This window comes from Pinus tabuliformis, chromosome J (genome assembly GCF_031772625.1).
Source record: "Pinus tabuliformis cultivar Carrire ecotype Pingquan chromosome J, CPIR1, whole genome shotgun sequence".
Classification (NCBI taxonomy): domain Eukaryota; kingdom Viridiplantae; phylum Streptophyta; class Pinopsida; order Pinales; family Pinaceae; genus Pinus; species Pinus tabuliformis.
This window is the reverse complement of record NC_142295.1, coordinates 929,722,551-929,740,374: the sequence shown is the minus strand read 5'-3', so window position 1 is coordinate 929,740,374 and position 17,824 is coordinate 929,722,551. Positions and strand designations below refer to the sequence as shown.

Here is a 17,824-nt window from a genome sequence, read left to right as displayed (position 1 = left end):
AAGGTCTTTTATTTATTAAATCATTTTACAATAACAATATTTTCATGTGTCCTGCCTATGTTGTATAACTCAAACATGAAACCTTGAAAGAAAAAATCGTGTTAATGATAGTTATTAAGTAGGCATTAATATGCATGCATTGACTAGTCAATAAGTACTGCTTTTAGCGATAATGATGACTTTTACTTTTACTATGAGCATGAATAGAGAAATTGTCATCGTATTTTATTAAAAATAATAATAAATGAAAACGATTATTATACATGTTTAGATTGATAATAAAAAAAGGAGAAAATTCATAAACACAAGAAGGTTCAGAGAAAGAGATGATCTCACATAAACATTTGAATTTTACATACAATGTTTATTTCATAGACTCCCACTCTGTACAACTATACGTTCCTTGGTTTATCAAGATGCCTCATCTCATTCAATAAATTAACAGAGACTTGAGCGCTTTCTAAACCGAAGTCAATTAATAAAAAATATACTGAAACCCTAAATGTTTCATAAAGTGAACCTTTAGAGAAAACCTAAAATGTTTAACAAAGAGACGGTGTCCACCATTGCTAAACAATGACGACGAGTAAAGAAACTATAAGTAATACCCGACAATTCATTGCCGGAATAGCTACGTAAAAACATAGACCCAGACTTTGCCAAAGTCAAGTGGCTACTATTGTCAACCGTTGAAACTCTTTCACAGGAGGGGCACATGGTAATGGTTGACGCAGGCCTGAGAGGTGGCGACATTTTTAAAGCTTTCAGTTTTTCCAGCTCTATGCGAAGTTTTTTGTTCTCGTCTGTAAGTGCCTCATTATATCTCTTCAGAAGCTCGTAGTCCATTTCCATTTTCTTAAGCTTCGTCCTGAAACAAATTCATAACATTTAATTAACCTATAACAGAAATGAGTCAATAAAACTGTCAACACAATAGGATCTCCATCGGATCAAAGTTTTCTGAACTATAAATTTGCACAACAATTGATTTCCACGTCATTCTTCATAGTTACAGGCCAAATTATGTTCATAGTTACAGGCCAAATTATGTAGCTGTTGATTCCAAAATGGAACTTTCCATATGAATTTCGACATGCAAAATACAATGAATCAATAAAGGACTAGAGCTAACCTTGCTTTTCTATTTTGGAACCACACCTCAACTTGTCGATGGCGGAGATTCAACTGTAAGGCCAACGCATGCTTTTCCTTCTATGAAAGAAGAAGAAGTTACATCAGCCAAAAGCAATGCGAAACACAAACGATAGACTAGTAACTTGTAAGTGAATACTGTGTATAAAAACTTATAGGTTCGGGCACCCTGTTCTTTTTGAAGCTTTCTTCCAAAACAACACATTGTTCTTTGTATAGTCTAAGCTTCTTCTTGGAACATCCCTCCTCTTCTACATCGCTAAGCACCCTCGACCAAACTCGGTCATTCTCCAACTCCTCGCCATCATCTCGTCTTCGCTTGATCTCCGCATAGCCGTTCCTGAGGTTAATCGCCTTGGAATCCACATTTCGTATAGGAGAATTGAAACAGTGAGTGATGTGTAGGTGGAATTGAAACTATTGGTGTTCCTAAGGTAATTGAAACGGATGGTGATGGTGATTCATACGTTTCACAACCATTTTTAATCTTTCCACTTCGTCTTAATCATAATAGGTGGCGATTAACAAATGGTATGGTAAGTTTTTAATCATGCTTTGTAAGAAATTAATTTAAGTATGCTTTAAACATGTGATTTAGACATGCAAGAAAGTTACTGTTGTGAATTTCATTAATTGATTTAGTGACGACTATGAGAATATACTGGCATCTTTCAATTTAAGCCATCCGATAAAAAAGATTAATTAAGAAAAGTGCCCAACTCCAATAGGAGGGATGCCTATCGGCGTAATTGTAGAATTATTGAGAAATTCCAAACATATTTTTTAATAATGGAAATATTTTTTTTGAAAACTCTCTTTAATTATTATTATTAGTGAATTTTTTTTTTAAATTTTTAAATTTGTTAAATAATATATTATTGTATAAAAAATGTTTTCTAGTTAAATATAATGGAATGTTGTAATATTTTGTTTAACATTTTAATTTGATCAAAATAAAATAAAAAAATAAAAATAAAAAATTATAATTATAATTTATAATTTATAAGTATAATTATATTTAATAATTATAATTAATAATTAATAATTAAACCAATATAGATTTATCTTAATTCTAGATCTATCAAGTGTGGAGAGATCAAATCTCTTGAGATGTTTTTTTAGAGTGAAAAGTGATTTGATCCCTAATCTTTCTCGACACTTGGTAGATCCAGAGTTGAGATAGATCTAGACTACTCTAGTAATAATTTTTGTAACTGATGAAATTTATACTTTATATTCATTATTTTAAAATTAATAATAGTTATATGTTTTTATTAAAATTAAAGTGGAAAAGAAAAGCAACAACATTGACCACATTTATTTGTAATTTAGTAAAAAAATAATGTAATTTGGTTTCAAAGTGAAAGCAATGCAATTTGGTGGAATTGATGTTATGTGGTTTGATAAAAAAATTAATATAATTAAATCAAATTGATATTACTATAAATTTCTATAATAATTTTAATTTATATTGATTTTACTTCTGTTTAAATTTTTGGAGAAAATAATAATAATACTTTTTTTAATAATCTATTATTTATATATATATATAAATTTAAATTTAAATTTAATATTTTAATAATTATTAAATTTATAATTTTTATAATAAAACTTAAGATATTATTATAAAATTTTCAAATTCAATTAATATTAAAACCAAATCATTTTCTCTGCATAGGGATTTCAATAATGAAGAAGTGTGACGAAATTAAGGAGTTGGATGTTCAAATATGGAGTTTTAATGGAAATTTTGATATGGATAGAAGTTTGGAAATACCAAGTTGTAATTTTTTTATATTATCAATTTAAAGATATTATAAATGGGGATCATTAAGTGAAAGTGCATTTATTTAAATTGCTATTCATATTAAATGGAATAGTTAAATAGATAATATTAGAGAAATTAATTTTTGGAATCTATATAGAGTATGTTCTGTGATTTTTGATATTGTTCTTTAGTAAATTTATAAATTTTGATTTCAGGTTCACTTTGGTAAACATGCATAAATATTTTATCTAATTTCTCATAAATTTCTATATACAAATATTAATGTGTTTATGGTCTAGAACCCAAATGTAAATCTATCATGAATGCACTAGATTTTGCAAAGGAAAAAACATGATTTATAATGAAGAATTAAAGTTAGTTTTCATGCTACTTCATTATGCAACAACTTCAACATAGACTAGACTATGTTGTTGTAACACATATTACATGTAGGCATATTGATAAATCAAATGTTCTCAATCATGGGAAGTATCTAATTGATAAGTAGTAAATATTCAATTATGTACCAAATTTGAAAAAGAAAACCAGCCGGTGTCCAATATTTGATTCAAAATGGTTTTAATGTTACAATGATATCAGACAATTTCATCCCAATTGTAGAACATGAATCTAGTGAAATACTCATAGGAAGAACTCATGATACCTTAATGACAAAAAAAAGACATTTTAAACATTTAGAATGGTCTAAAAAGGTTAGAATATGCAACGAATAAAAACAATCTAACAAGTATAAAGTGCTGGTACATGAAAACTTTTTTACCTACCAAGAATAAAGCATGGTTGAAAACATATGGTTTATAATAGATAATACAAATAAGGTGAATGCATTCAATGATGGCGAAACACAATGGTATAACAATGGATTCAACATCCTATACAAATAAGTATAGGATACATAATAATAAAAAATAAATAAATTCCATTAAAAATGGAATTAAAGTGAAATTCATTTAAAAAACTAAAAATAATGTTATTAAATACATTAATAAATTTATTACAATGCATTAAAAGCATAAAATTTAATAATTTTTTTTTTAATAAATTGAATAAATTTCATATAATATAATTTAGATTAAAATGAATATTAACAAAAATTAAAACATCAATTTAAAAAATTAAATAGAATATAAAAAACTTATAAATAAAAAATTTATTAATTATATGACATAAAAAATAATAAAAATTTTGTTTCAATAAAATAAGTAATTACTTACCTTCAGCTGGTTGGTTACCTACTTTGACAACACTCCATATCATATTTATAACGCCTTTTTCTCTTCTTTGTAGATTCAGTCCTGAGGATGAGCTTTGTTCTAGACTCGAAACGTAGACAACATAAAAATGAATACTGTGGAATATCCAAGCTCAGAATCTCAAAAACCACACCATAGAAATCTACAAACAATTACATATCTATGATAAATGATATTCATTTATTTATTATTTTCCAATACTGGTAACTTAAATATAACTATAATTACGTCTTGTTTTAATTGTAGCATCAATTTTACACATTAAAGGATCTTATGAACATTACAATGAGGTTTCATTATTTTGGGTCACCTCATCCCACAACACTTCATATGATATTTGTAACTGGATGTTAACATCATTTGGAGTTGGAAGCAAATATTATCTACATTGGCATGTTCAAGTTTTCATCATAGATTCTAATGTAGCTGAAATTGAGACATTAAAGTGATGTGTTTATTTATTAAGAAGAAAAAATGATGTGTGTGTGTGTATTAAACAATAAAATTTTTGGGCATTAGGTACCATCCAGGGAAGAAATTTTGGCTCCCTCTCAGCCTGAAGGCAAGAGAGAGGTTGTTGGTACTAGGCTAGCCCTCAATATATACTCACTTAAGAGCGCAACACAATTACTCTATTCCAAAGCGTCAACATGTCAACTTACGAGACTTGAACCTAGGTGGCAAGGATAACAACTATTCCACCCAACCAACCAGGCTAAACTCACTTGACTATACACACACACACACTTACACTTTTAATGTTACATTATTTTAGGACTTTGATGAACTCCGCAATATTATTATGTATATGGCATGCATATTAAGCATGATTGAAGAATATTGGAAATAAAGTCAAAAGAATGGAAAATAAGTTCTACATATTTTGTGCTTTACGAGAAATCTCGCACTCATCTCAAGACAATGAATTTGTACAAAATGTAATTGTAAGGATTTTGGATGAATTCAGTGAACAAATATTTTTTTTTAAAATATTCTAAGACCACTTTTTTTTTCACCTTGGAAAAATCATAATTTTATTCATAAGAAGAAAATTACATGTTGTAGATGCAAAATGAGTTGATTCTGTTCACACAAAATACATGAGAGAAACTAGAAATTACAACAACCTATTATTTTCTACCTTTCTTCTTTTCTACTTTTCTCCAACCTCCAGTGTTGGGAGTGGAAGTTACAATGGACATTTGATTTTCATCTCTGTGTGTAGGATATTCTTTGTCAGAATTAGATCCCTTAGATCCATGAGTTCGTTTGCTGATATGCACTTCCATTCCTGTATTTTGGGACTCCTGATATGATAAGGGGTTGCTGGGCCTAAAAATGCAGGTAGTGGTAGGGTCTGTCTCCTCCTTTTGTGTGCTTTTCTAGTCTTTCTGTAAATCCTTTTCTGCATTATTTTCTCCTACTTCTGCTTGTCCTGCATCTTCTCCCAACATTTCCGTGCATTGCCAGCCTTTTGGCTTTTTGGGTTGCTTTTTGTTCTTTTTGGGATCTTTTTTAGCTTATGGGCAGGCACTGTGAAGGTGGCCTGTCTGCAAACATCCACGACATCGAAAAGCTGTATTTTCGTAATCCAGAGGTTGTGTCCAGTGTGTATCATTGAAGATCAATGTAATACTGTCGGGTAGTCCTTGACTAAGGTCTACTTCGACGCATATCCTGGCAAAAGTGAATATGCCCCTTGTGAATCTGTCCACATCAATCTTTAGGAACTTCCCCAGGGAGTTCCCTATACCTTCTAACACTTGATGATGCCAAAAATGTAATGGGAGGTTGTGTAATCTGACCCAGACTGGCATTTTTGATACCACCATTGTGTTGGTGTCAAATTCTGGGAACCAAGGGGTCATGAAGAGCCCTGCATTGCCCTAGAACCATGGTCCTTTATTAAGTATATATTCCTTTTCTTGTACTATGGTGAATTTGACAATAAAAAACCCTTTGGAACATAAAAGGATTTCACAGGTTGGTGACCAAGCAAAAAAAATCCATTGGTGCAAAAGATCATATTTGGGCCAAAACCCATTAAATCTGCATATGACTACTTTGGTAAGAAAATCAGAATACAAACCATTTACCTCAGGTATTGAGACTGTGAATGCGAGATTTTGAGATTTTTGCTCCACTATGTAGGGCCCTGGTAGTTCAGGGGATAATGCTGGTTTGGTTTGGGATTTTTCCTTTCCTTTGACTGCGTCCTTAAACATGCTTGTGCCCTTTGAACTGGTACCAGAGCATCCACCTCACAACCGCAAATTGACTATGACATTCGAGTCTGTGTCAATACCATAATCCTGTAGTGTGTGGCTGTCTTGTAGATTGTGTCCTGAATAAATCAAGTTTTGCATGCTTGCTAGTATGCCTAAGTGTGTTTGGATTTCACGTCTTAAGTCTTGGATCTGTCTCCCTCTCGTGATTCCACTTAGTTAGCCAACAATAAAATATGTAAGTGCTTTTGTAACTAATTTTCATGATTGTATTGTACAATGACATTTGCGTTTATTACTTTTTAACTAATATATATGCATATTTTTATTAATCAAAATATGTGGAAAAAATCTTTAAAAAAATTGATGTTCCAATAAAGATAAAAAAAATGCAATTAAATCATATCAAGAATATCTAAAAACATGTATCTAAGTGAGAGAAACAATGAAACAATGCATTCCATAGAGAGGTCGATTGCTTAATTCATATACTATTAAGAAACGTTGAATTATATTCAACCATATGCAACATTTAAAAGAAGTTGGTGCTATACAACCTAACATATCGGAGGAACAAGTGACTGCATGCAAATGTACAACAATTCAAATCCTTTGATGAAAGTTATGTGGTTGAACCAAAAAGTTACAATAAATATAAACTTTGTTGCCAAAATAAAGACACTCTTGATGCCATATATAAAGTTAAATTTGCACTTCTATGATTGTGCTTGAAATGTTTATAGACATGTATTACAAATTGGCATTATACTAGAAGTAACAATGCACTGAGTGATAATATAATGCGAAATGTCTGTACTTCTATTATAAAAAGGCTTACAATTTTAATTTGACTTAAATGAAACAATTGTGTCAAGGCCAGAAATCTAAATAGAACTTCCAATGTGCTTTGATTCTTATCCTAGTCTAAATTGTCTAAATTGTCATAATGAAATAGGTATTAATGATATGGAATATTGCTCATGTCTTGTTGATTCAAACAATGCAACATAAATAGGTATTAAATCATGCCCTCCTCGAAATACACATAAATTTGTTAGTTCATCAAACTCATAAAAAGGTTGAGGGATTTGTTAGCAATAGTGCCTTTAAGTTTGGAGTAAACTTATGCACTTAGGAATTTGGTTAGCAAGGCAAGTACCTTCATCCAAGATCATTAAAAAGAGAAAACATTTTTTTAATCTATTCAATAAAAAAAGAATATGGTTGTGAGTTATATTTATGATTGGATTGAAAAAAAATTCAAAAGATGAGACGAGTTTATGCAAAAAAAAAAAAAAAAAAAAAAAAACATGAATTAATAATTGAAATTTTATTATTCAAAAGTAAAGGAATGTGAAACATATATGTTTTTAATTGAAATTATGTCTATGCATTGCTCTCTATTTAAGCCTTTGCCATGGTCTGCCTCTTCATCTGGTCCTAATCAGGAACCACACTTGTTGGTTCGAAACTCGTCGTCCAAAAAATTCTCTCATGTAATTTTTACCCAAAAACTTTGTTTAATTCATTATGGATCATAGAAGCTTGAATACAGAAACATATATTTAATTTACTACATTATTCTAATCTACATAATATTGTTATAGAAATTTGATATCGAACTTATTTTACGTGAAATTTAATATAATATTAGCCTCAATATTATAAATACTAGCACAACCACATTAAAAATATTAATATAGTTGGTATAAGACGAAAGTTTTATTTGTATCTACTATTGATAAATATATAATAATAAAAATGATATTAAAAAAAAAACTATTACAATAAAAAATTAATTTCATTATAATTAATAATTATTATTAAATTATATTAATTATTATTTAATATTAAATGTAATTTATTATAATTTAATTTTTGTGATAATTACTGTTAGTTATGAATTAAAATAAATTATTATTATTATTTATTATTTAATAATAAAAATTATTAATATTATTATTAACTATGGTAATTTTTAAACTATGGTTGATTATGTTTAAGTATTGTTGACTTTTATAGCAACATAATCATGGTGGACAATGCAACATTCGACTGTGCTTGACCATGGTTAAACAAGATTGACCATGTTTGAGCATGATTGACAATGATTATCATATTGAGACAATAATTGTAATATTGCAACATTGTATCATGGTTGAGATAATGATTGATTTTCATATTGAGACAATCTTTGTCACAATGTGACGTTAGACCATAATTGACTTTGTTTTTTTGCTTAAGCAAGAGACGGTCCTTCTATTCACTTAGGTAAAAAAAATATTTTACACATGTTACAACATATGCCCAAAGCCATAAACTCCCTCAAAGGGGAGTGAAAAGACCCAAAGTACCCAAAAAAACCTCCAAAAATCAGACAGTGACAAGGCCTAGACTACCTTGGAACCAAGAGCGGGCCAGTGGATCCAAGATCCGCTCCCTAAAATCGACCAAAGATCTGTCTTCAAATAATCTGACGGTCAAGAAACAACCCGCGCAGGGGCGAAGCCCCCAAAAAACCCTAAAGTTGCCCGATCAATGTTGACCGTTGATCTTCTTTCTCTGATCAACGACTGGAGTCCATATCGCGCTGCTTAAAAAGCCCACTGAATACCTCGCGATGTAGGCGGTTTACTTTATTGGTCCTCTGCCATGTGTTGATTCCTGAGTGGAATCGTTGGCTTTTCCTTAAAACTGTTTTTGGTTTGGAAGGTTCCCGATGAAGGTGATAAACCATTGGTGGTTTTATCTTTTCGGCCCCACCAACATGCACACCAAAAGGTAGCCGTTGATCTCCGCTCTCCAGATCTGGCGGCCACAGACCAAATCGGACCCCACACCTGCTCATGAAAAACCTTAAAGTTGCACGATCAACACTAATCATTGATCTTTTCCTTCTGATCCAATGGCTGGATTCCATATCGTGCGGCCTAAAAAGCCCGCTGAATACCGCGCGATGAAGGCATTTTTCTTTTTCGGTCCTCCACCACGTGTTGCTTCCTGAGTGGAATTGTTGGCTTTTCTTTAAAACCATCTTTGGTTTGGAAGGTGCCCGATGAAGGTGGTAAACCATTAGTGGTTTTATCGTGTTGGCCCCACCAACATGCACACCAAAAGGTGGTCATTGATCTGCCCTCTCCAAATCTGACGGCCACAGACCAAAACAGACCACACAACTGCTCAAGAAATACCCAGCGATGAAGGTGGTAATCACTGTCCAGCCACCTCCATGCGTCGCCTGCTGAATGGCATCGCTTGTCTTCCGAGAAAACTTCTCCCAGGTCAGAGGTTGCCCGAAGCAAGTGGTTTGTCTTAGGCAATTTTGACCCCAGAAATTTCTTCCTTTGATGCCTTTTTCTTCCATGGAATCATTCCTCCTGTGAACAAATATCTTATGTCTCGATAACCAACTGTTCAACTCCTTTGAAAGGCCGTCTGAAGTGAACTTATCCATCATTTTCATGAAGTAAAATTCTGTCTCTTGAATTTTCCTGATACTATTGTCTGTCGCTGAGGGCCCAGGATGAACATCCCTCCTTCAACTTGTCATCCGTTACCTCCTCCCACCAGCAGTACAAGTCAATATGCTTGTTTCGTAGCCCCTCATTGTCAAGCCAGTTCGCAACTTTGTTGGCTTCCCTGTGAACATGCACCAACCTAAGAGTTCTCAGCATTCTTAGGTGTGCTTGGATTCTTTGGTAGATTTGCAGAAGCCGCCAGTGTTATGAGATTTTCTCTGGTGTAGCGCCAACATTTATCCTCTTCACTGAGTTAATGACTAATTCCGAGTCAGCCTCAATGATGACATTGTGAATATTGTACTTGAGCAGTATTTCCAGGCATAATTCCATCGCCATGAGCTCAGCCATATTGTTGGTTGCTTTTCCTAGATAACTGTGGAAGATGACTTGTATGTTTCCTTCCTCATCCCTCATGACCCCTCCATATCCTGCTTCCCCCGGATTCCCTTTTGATGCCCCAACTATGTTAAATTTTAAAAAGCCATGTGAAGGGGGTTGCCAAGAAGACTTCACAGCTGAGGTAATCTTGTTGATTTGCATAGAACCCTGAGGGGGGCGAACCTTGAACTCTAACTTCTCCAGTATTCTGGCCTGTCTTTGTCCAATGGGTTTGCCAGTAGCTACACCTCCCAGGATATGAATAGTCTCTTTGAGTTGTTTAAGAATTAGCTTAAGGATGCTGCTCACCGGACTTGCTTTATCCTTGAAAATCTTGTTGTTGCGCTCCTTCCAAACATTCCAGATTATGAATCCTGGGGTCAGCATCCAGGCGGAGTTAATGATCTCATTATCCAAAAAGTTTTTCCGCCAGTTCTTTAAAGTAGTAATGATGTTATTTACATTTCTGTCTGTCTGCTCGAAGACTTCACCAACCCAATTCCAAAGTATTGTAGTGAAAGTGCATATATTCAGGAGATGATTTGTAGTTTCTTCCTATTGTCTACATAAATGACATCTTGAGGGGCCAACAAAGCCTCTTTTTCTTAGGTTATCCCATATCAGAATCTTTCCCTATTGAACCAGCCACTTGAACAGTTTGACTTTCATCCAATGAGGATTATCCCAGAGTTCTTTCCACGTCTTATCAGTGTTTGAAAGGTTTAGCCCTGAATCTATCCTTTTGGCCTCCTTAAGGTTGAAGAGACCTGCCTTGTTCTTTCCCCATCTTAGTTGATCGTCCAAGTTTGAGTTTAAGATTTGCCTCTTGTCTATAAGACCTTTAAGGGCTATAGCTTGAGTATGCAGCATACCCATGCCACTATAATATGGAAGTTTCCATGTTATCCATTCCCATTATTCCTTGATTGGTCCCAATAGTCACTTACCCACCTTAATCCTTTGTTGGTGGTATCGGTCAGAATGTCTGCTAATTCATCACTTCGGAGATTGTCCTCCTGTTGCCAATTATCCTCCCAGAACCAGGCCAGATTTCTATTTCTAATCTCCCAGAAACTGTGATTTTGGACTAGGGCCCTGTTCTCCCATGCCCTATTCCAAATTATAGAACCTTTTACTTGTCCTGTCATTCTCATTAGGTTCTTCTCCTACCATTCTCTTGCATATTTTTGCGTCCCTAGTTTTTCCCAGGGGGCTTGTATTTCTTTTAGCCATCTCCACCATATTTTGGCACCAAGAACTCTGTTAAGAATTCCTGGGTCATGAAGACGCAAGCCACCATGGGACTTTGGTTTGCAAACTCTGTCCCATGCCACAAGGGCCCATTTCTTCTTTTCTTCACCTTTCCCCCAGAGAAAGTCTCTCTGAATGTTTCTTATATTACTAATTACACCAGTTGGTGTCGGAATGGCAGATAGCATATAGATAGGGATACTTTAGAAGATAGCCTTAGTTAGAATCAGTCTCCCTACTAGATTTAGTGTTCTATTTGTCCATTTGCTAATCTTATCTTTCAGCTTATTAAGAACAGGCTCCCAGATATCCTTGTGAAGTGGTTTGTCGATGAGGGGAATTCCCAGGTACTTCGCAAGCAGTGGCTCCCTTTGAAAACCCAAAATTCTGGAAAGATTTCTTTGTATTGAAATATCAGTATTGAAAAATAAAATCTTTGATTTAGTAAGACTTAACTCTGTGCCTGCTGCCCTAGCAAACTCACTTAGAATCTGTTTGAATGCTTTGGCTTCCTTGACAGTGGGTGTGCCTTGAAGCATAGTATCATCCACAAATTGTTGATGTGTCACCATGTCCCCACCTTGAGTAAGTCTCAGACCCTGAATTATCCCTTCCTCCTTAGCAGCTCTAATTGCTCTCCCTAACCCTTCCATCATTAGAATGAAAAGGATAGGAGAAATAGGATCGCCTTGCCTGAGACCTCTTGAGGGCTTGAAGGTTTTGGAGGGAGAGCCATTGAGAATAATTAAACAGCTGGCGGTGGTAACTAGCGCCATAACCCATTTAATCCAATTGTAATCAAAGCCATAGGCTTTTAATATTTCTCTTATGTACGACCAACTAAGTTTGTCATAGGCCTTTGCTATGTCCAGCTGAATTATCATTCCTTCCTGTTTATTGGTAACGAGTGAATGAACCATTTCATGTGCTTGAATTATGTTATCTAGAATTTGTCTTCCCTCCACATAGCTCGTTTGCTCCTCTAACACTAGAGTTGGAAGGAGTGGTTTGAGATGGTTGGAAATTAATTTGGATATAATTTTGTATACCACATTACATAATGCTATAGGTCTAAATCTGTCTGGAGAGGTGGCCTTTTCCTGTTTGGGGATTAAGGCTATGAAAGATTCGTTGAGTGCCTTTAAGACTATCTTAAATCGTCGAGAGTCTTCCACTACCTCCAGGATGTCCTGTTTCACTATCCTCCAACAAGCTTTGAAAAAGTCCACATTGAAGCTATCCGGGCCTGGTGCTTTCCCATTGTGCATCTCTTTAACGACTTCCTCAATTTCTTCCTCTGTTACTGGTCTGTTGAGATTGTAATTATCTTCTCTAGTAACCAATTTAGGAATGTACTGAGTAAATATTTTCATAAACTGGTTTCTGTCTTCCGAGGTTTCCTCAGCAATTTTCTGAAAATGTTGGACTAGAACCTTCTCCATCTCTTCATGAGTGTTTCTTTCTATTCCATGCTGAGCTGTAAGTTTCACAATTCTATTGTTGTTTCTGTGAGCTATGGTGGATCTGTAAAAGAATTTTGTGTTTCTCTTCCCTTCTTTAATCCATTGTACTCTGGATTTCTGTCTCTAGAATATTTCCTCTTGAAGACATTTGTTGTCCCACTCCTGCTGGAGTGACTTTGCCATCTCTTTCCTTTCATCTGTGTAGCCTTCTGTGATGAGAATCTGGTTTATTTCCTTTAGTTTCTTTTCCACATCTCCTTTAGCTTTAAATATGTTACCAAATTCCTTTTTATTCCACTCTTTGAGTTTGCCTTTGATGTGTTTGAGCCTGCAGTGTAGAAGGAACATCTTTGTACCCTTAAGGTGTAGTTCTTCCTTCCACCATTTTTCAATGTTTTTGAGGAAGTTTGAATGTGTGAGCCAAGCGTTCTCAAACCTGAAGGGGTTGTTCCTTGGTTTACCAAAAATAGAAGCCTCCAATTCCAATTGGACAGGCCAGTGATCTGAACCTCCAAAAGGTAGTATGAACGTAGTAATGCTACTTCCCCTGAGAAGAAGTTCCTCTGAAACAATAAATTTGTCCAATTTTGAGGCTACTTGGGCAGGGCCCCCTCTTTTGTTATTCCAAGTGAAAATTCCATTGCTTGTTTCCATATTAACCAATTTCATATTGGTGATGAAGTTCTTGAAGGCGACTAAATCTCTACCAAGTGTTCTAGTTCCTCCTTTCTTCTCCATGAGTGATTTTGTCATGTTAAAATCACCTCCAAGAATCCAGGGTAGAGCTAGATATCTCTTCTTCATATCCTCTAATGTTGTGATGAGTCGAATTTTGTCCTCCATTGGCTACGGACCATAGACATTAGTGATCATGTAACATTTTCTGTCACCCACCGGTTGGAAAATCAGAGAAAGGTGATGTTTGGATGCCTCTGCATCAATCACACCAAATTTCTGTGGATCCCATAGAGTGAGAATGCCACCAGTAGATTTATTTGCCTTAACTTCAAGGTATTCATATCTATTTAACCATTTGCTATGTTTTTCACAGATCTCTCCACTAAGCATTTTGTTTCCTGTATGAATACTATGTCAGGTTTTTCCTCTCTGATCCTGTTACCTAGATTCCTCTGTTTTCTTCCGCTCCCTAGACCTCTAATGTTCCAGGTTGTGATTTTCATTGAGGTGGGGTTTTAAAGGAGTAACTGGAAAGGTATTTCATCCTTCCTAAGTCAATCATGAGTTTGCCACACTCCAACAGTAGTTCTTTCTGTCTTTTTCTTCCCCTCCTCTTGCTTGGATTTTTTGTTAGTTTTCCTGTTATTAATCCTATTGAGGAAGTCCCTTTATTTTCTTGGTTATCATGTCCTCTTTTGACTCTTGCAGCTGTTTGATGTGACTTTTTAAGGAATATCTGTTGGACCTTGTCCACATCCTCCTAAGGGATGGAGTTTATTCCCAGGTTTCCTCCTTGTTCTAGAAATTTTTCTAGCTCTAGGTTCTCCCTTTCTAGGATCCCTGTAAGTCTTGGTCCTCTATACCACTTTCATTTTGAGTCATTTCCTGGTATTTTTCTATTTCCATGGTACTCAAAGGGTACGTCGTGTGTTCATTTTATTCCTGAGTGAATTCCATGTTGGTCTCTTTTCCTTTCCCCCTTGTTGTCTGACTCTCTGTACTCTCTTTATCACCTCCATCTACTTCTTTTTCTCCTAAGATCTCAAAACTATTGTGACTTCTTGTTTTGTTATCATTCACAATAGGGTTCTTTTGTGTCTTCCTTCCCCCTCCTTTTCCTTTTCCTCCTACTTTGGTGAAACCTGTCTGGTCTTTCCCTTTGTTGGTGTTTATATTTTCCTCCCTTCTATTAAGAGGACAGTCTCTAGATAGGTGCCCATGCTCATGACATTTGTGACATCTGAACGGGATGTGTTCATAGTCAACTGTTTGAACCCATTCCTCATCATAGACTTCTAGAATGACCTCATCTGGAAGGGCTCCTGATAGGTCCATCTCCACACATATACGGGCATAGGAGGTATATTTTCCCTGTAGAGTTGCCTTTGAAATTTTTAAGAAATGACCTAATTTATTGCCTATAGTTTTTAAAGACTCTGGCATCCAGTAATCTAAGGGTAAGGAGTATAGTCTAATCCATACCAGTACCGAAGTGAAGGTTTCTCATTCTGGCACGAAGTTCATCATCCATGGCCGCATATAGAGACCAGTAGCTGCAAAGAAGTAAGGTCCTCCTTCAAAAATCCTGTCTTTGTCTTCCATGTTCGTGAACACCACTGTAAAAAAACCTTTGGATCCAAGATGTATATTTAACTCCCCCTTTGGTTTCCAGTTGTATTTTATCCAGGTGTACAACGCTTTCTCTGACGGCTAGATTCCCATAAATTTTCATATGATGGCATAGTTTTCCATGTGATACATGTGTGCTTGCAGAGTTGGATCATTAAGAATAACCCGAGGTTTAGATATGGTCTTGGGTTTACAGGGCCCCATCTTGGCTCTGTTCTCTGTTCCTTGACCTCTATCTTCCGCTATCTCCTCCTGACAGTCTTCTTTGTGGGCCCCTTTAATCTGCATGGGTTTTGCTACCTTCCACCTTCTAAGTTTCAGTGTTTTTTGTCTTGACCTCCAAGGGTTGTGGAGGTTTGTTCTTATTCCCTCATCTTCCTCTGTTTGTAACCATATCGCTATAAGAGGGAGCTCCACTCCCTCCTCCCTGTGCTTCCATGGGTTCCTTTTTCCCTCTATCACTCTCTTAGTTAAACCCTAGAACCCTCCGCGAAACCAGAAATCGCCTTCCAAACTTACCATAGATACTTCAATCCTTTATGAGACCATAATTGACTTTCATTAAACATGATTGACCATAATTAATTTTATAAAACAAAATTAACAATGATTGATTATAATCAACCACAATCAAATTTTATATTAACCTCAAATTTACATGAAAGTTAATATAATATTAACCTCAATATTATAAATACTATATGACTTGAGTTTTTTTTACAACTGCGAGATCCACACGTCATAATATTTAAAATCGTCGGATTTAATTATTTAATAAAAATATTATTAAATATAATTCATTATCTGTGCGTAGAAAAAAAAAATAGTAATGAATGATATAGTCAAATCACTTCAACATTCTTTGTTTTCAAATAGAGGCACTGGATTTTATTTTAATTATAACTATTTTATTTCAATTAGAGTTACTATTTATATATATATATATATATATATATATATATATTTCCTTTACAGGGGAGGGATGTGCACCTTGCAACGTTCAAAGCTATCAAGTTCAATTATTTAATTAAAATAATATTGAAAACGGTTTATTATTTGTGAATGGGACAATAAAAGCAATGCTAATAAATAGTTCATTCAAACCAATGCAATAAATAGTAATTATTTTAACTACAATTATTTAATTTAATTAAGCATATTGTGATATTGGAAGTTTTGTTAAAGATGAGGTCCATTCTTTGCTAGGTTTAAAGTTGTTAACTATATTTATTTAATGAATATATTATTGGATATTATTTATTATTTATAGATATTATTCGTGATTTGTGGATATGACGACCAAAAGTAATAGTAGTTAATGATATAGTCAACTCATTTGGAATTTACAACCGGGAGCGGGAGCGGAGCCATCGTGTGCGACGTGTCGAACCAACTGAACATACAGCGTCCAGGCGCCCCACAGCCACCCAATACCGGCCTGTGAAGTGATATCTTGTCTATATGCCTACTTCCGGCTGTCCATGCGAGGGCTAGACACGTCCTTCGGACGTGCAGTAGGTGGGAGGTGGACCTTCTCTACAGGTTTTACTTAAATCGTCCACTCATCGTCTTTTGCTCTTTTACTGCGTTGGATAAGATTTTTGTTGATTTCCTCTTTCATACCAGCTCCGCCACCTTCTCGGCCTTGAGCTCTGCAGCTCGAGACTTGTTCTCTAATCTAAACCCAGCTTCTGCCACCTTCTTCGTCCCAGATGCTTTTTCGGAGCTCCGCCACCTTATCTCGGCTTTGAGCTCTGCAGCTCGAGCTCTTTTCACCCAGCTTCCGCCACCTTCTTCGTCCCAGATGCTTTCTAATACTCTGTAATCTCCCCAACGGAGCTCTGTTTCTCTATCCTGTTCAGAAAGCTTTTCTTTTTCCTATGTTTTTTGCTGGATGGATGGCGGTTGTATGGTTCATGTGGTGTGTTCGCTTCGGGTGTTTTGGCTCTGGCTCCAAGTTAGTGAAAGTTTTCTCTTTCGCATAACTCTGTGTTTTTATAATTTTAGTCTTATACATTACTGCTTGCTATGGTTCTAGAATTCAAGGATGTATACCTTATCAATCTAGTTTTAAGCAGTACCATTGTTTGTTAAAGCTTTGGATTTTGGCTTGAATGTCAATGGCACAGTTTTAGTGGTTTCAGCTCATATGTCCAAATTGTAGTAAGTCCAGGATGATTAAATCATTTTGTCACAGACTCAGGAATATAATCATCATATATAAACCATGCAAGAATGTAAGGTTTAAGATTGACGATTGGTGGTGTATTGTTAAATTCTATTGTTGTTGTCTGCTCTGTGATGAGCCTCCTGCATAGCCCCTAGATTCTCCCTCAGAGGTCCTGGTATCGACTTCCGGCATCTCCGGGTTTTTCCCTTTCCAATAGCTGGTCAAAGTTACGTCATCTCCTGATTTTTCAAAATTGGTCCTGGCATTAAGGTGAAAGTAAAGTCAGCTTAAATTCCCAGTACGTATCCTTACATC

The 17,824-nt window shown here is 35.0% G+C and overlaps 1 protein-coding gene across 1 annotated transcript; it reads right to left on the bottom strand.

The window, feature by feature from the left end:
- Positions 1-522: 522 nt before the first annotated feature.
- On the bottom strand, positions 523-17,423 carry LOC149229813 (uncharacterized). Its single transcript, XM_089381137.1, has 5 exons — positions 17,355-17,423; positions 16,963-17,193; positions 1,321-1,506; positions 1,133-1,212; positions 523-868 (listed from the first exon to the last, which is right to left on the bottom strand). Exons 1-5 carry the CDS (start codon positions 17,421-17,423, stop codon positions 523-525), a joined length of 912 nt encoding a protein of 303 aa, XP_089237263.1.
- Positions 17,424-17,824: the final 401 nt, after the last annotated feature.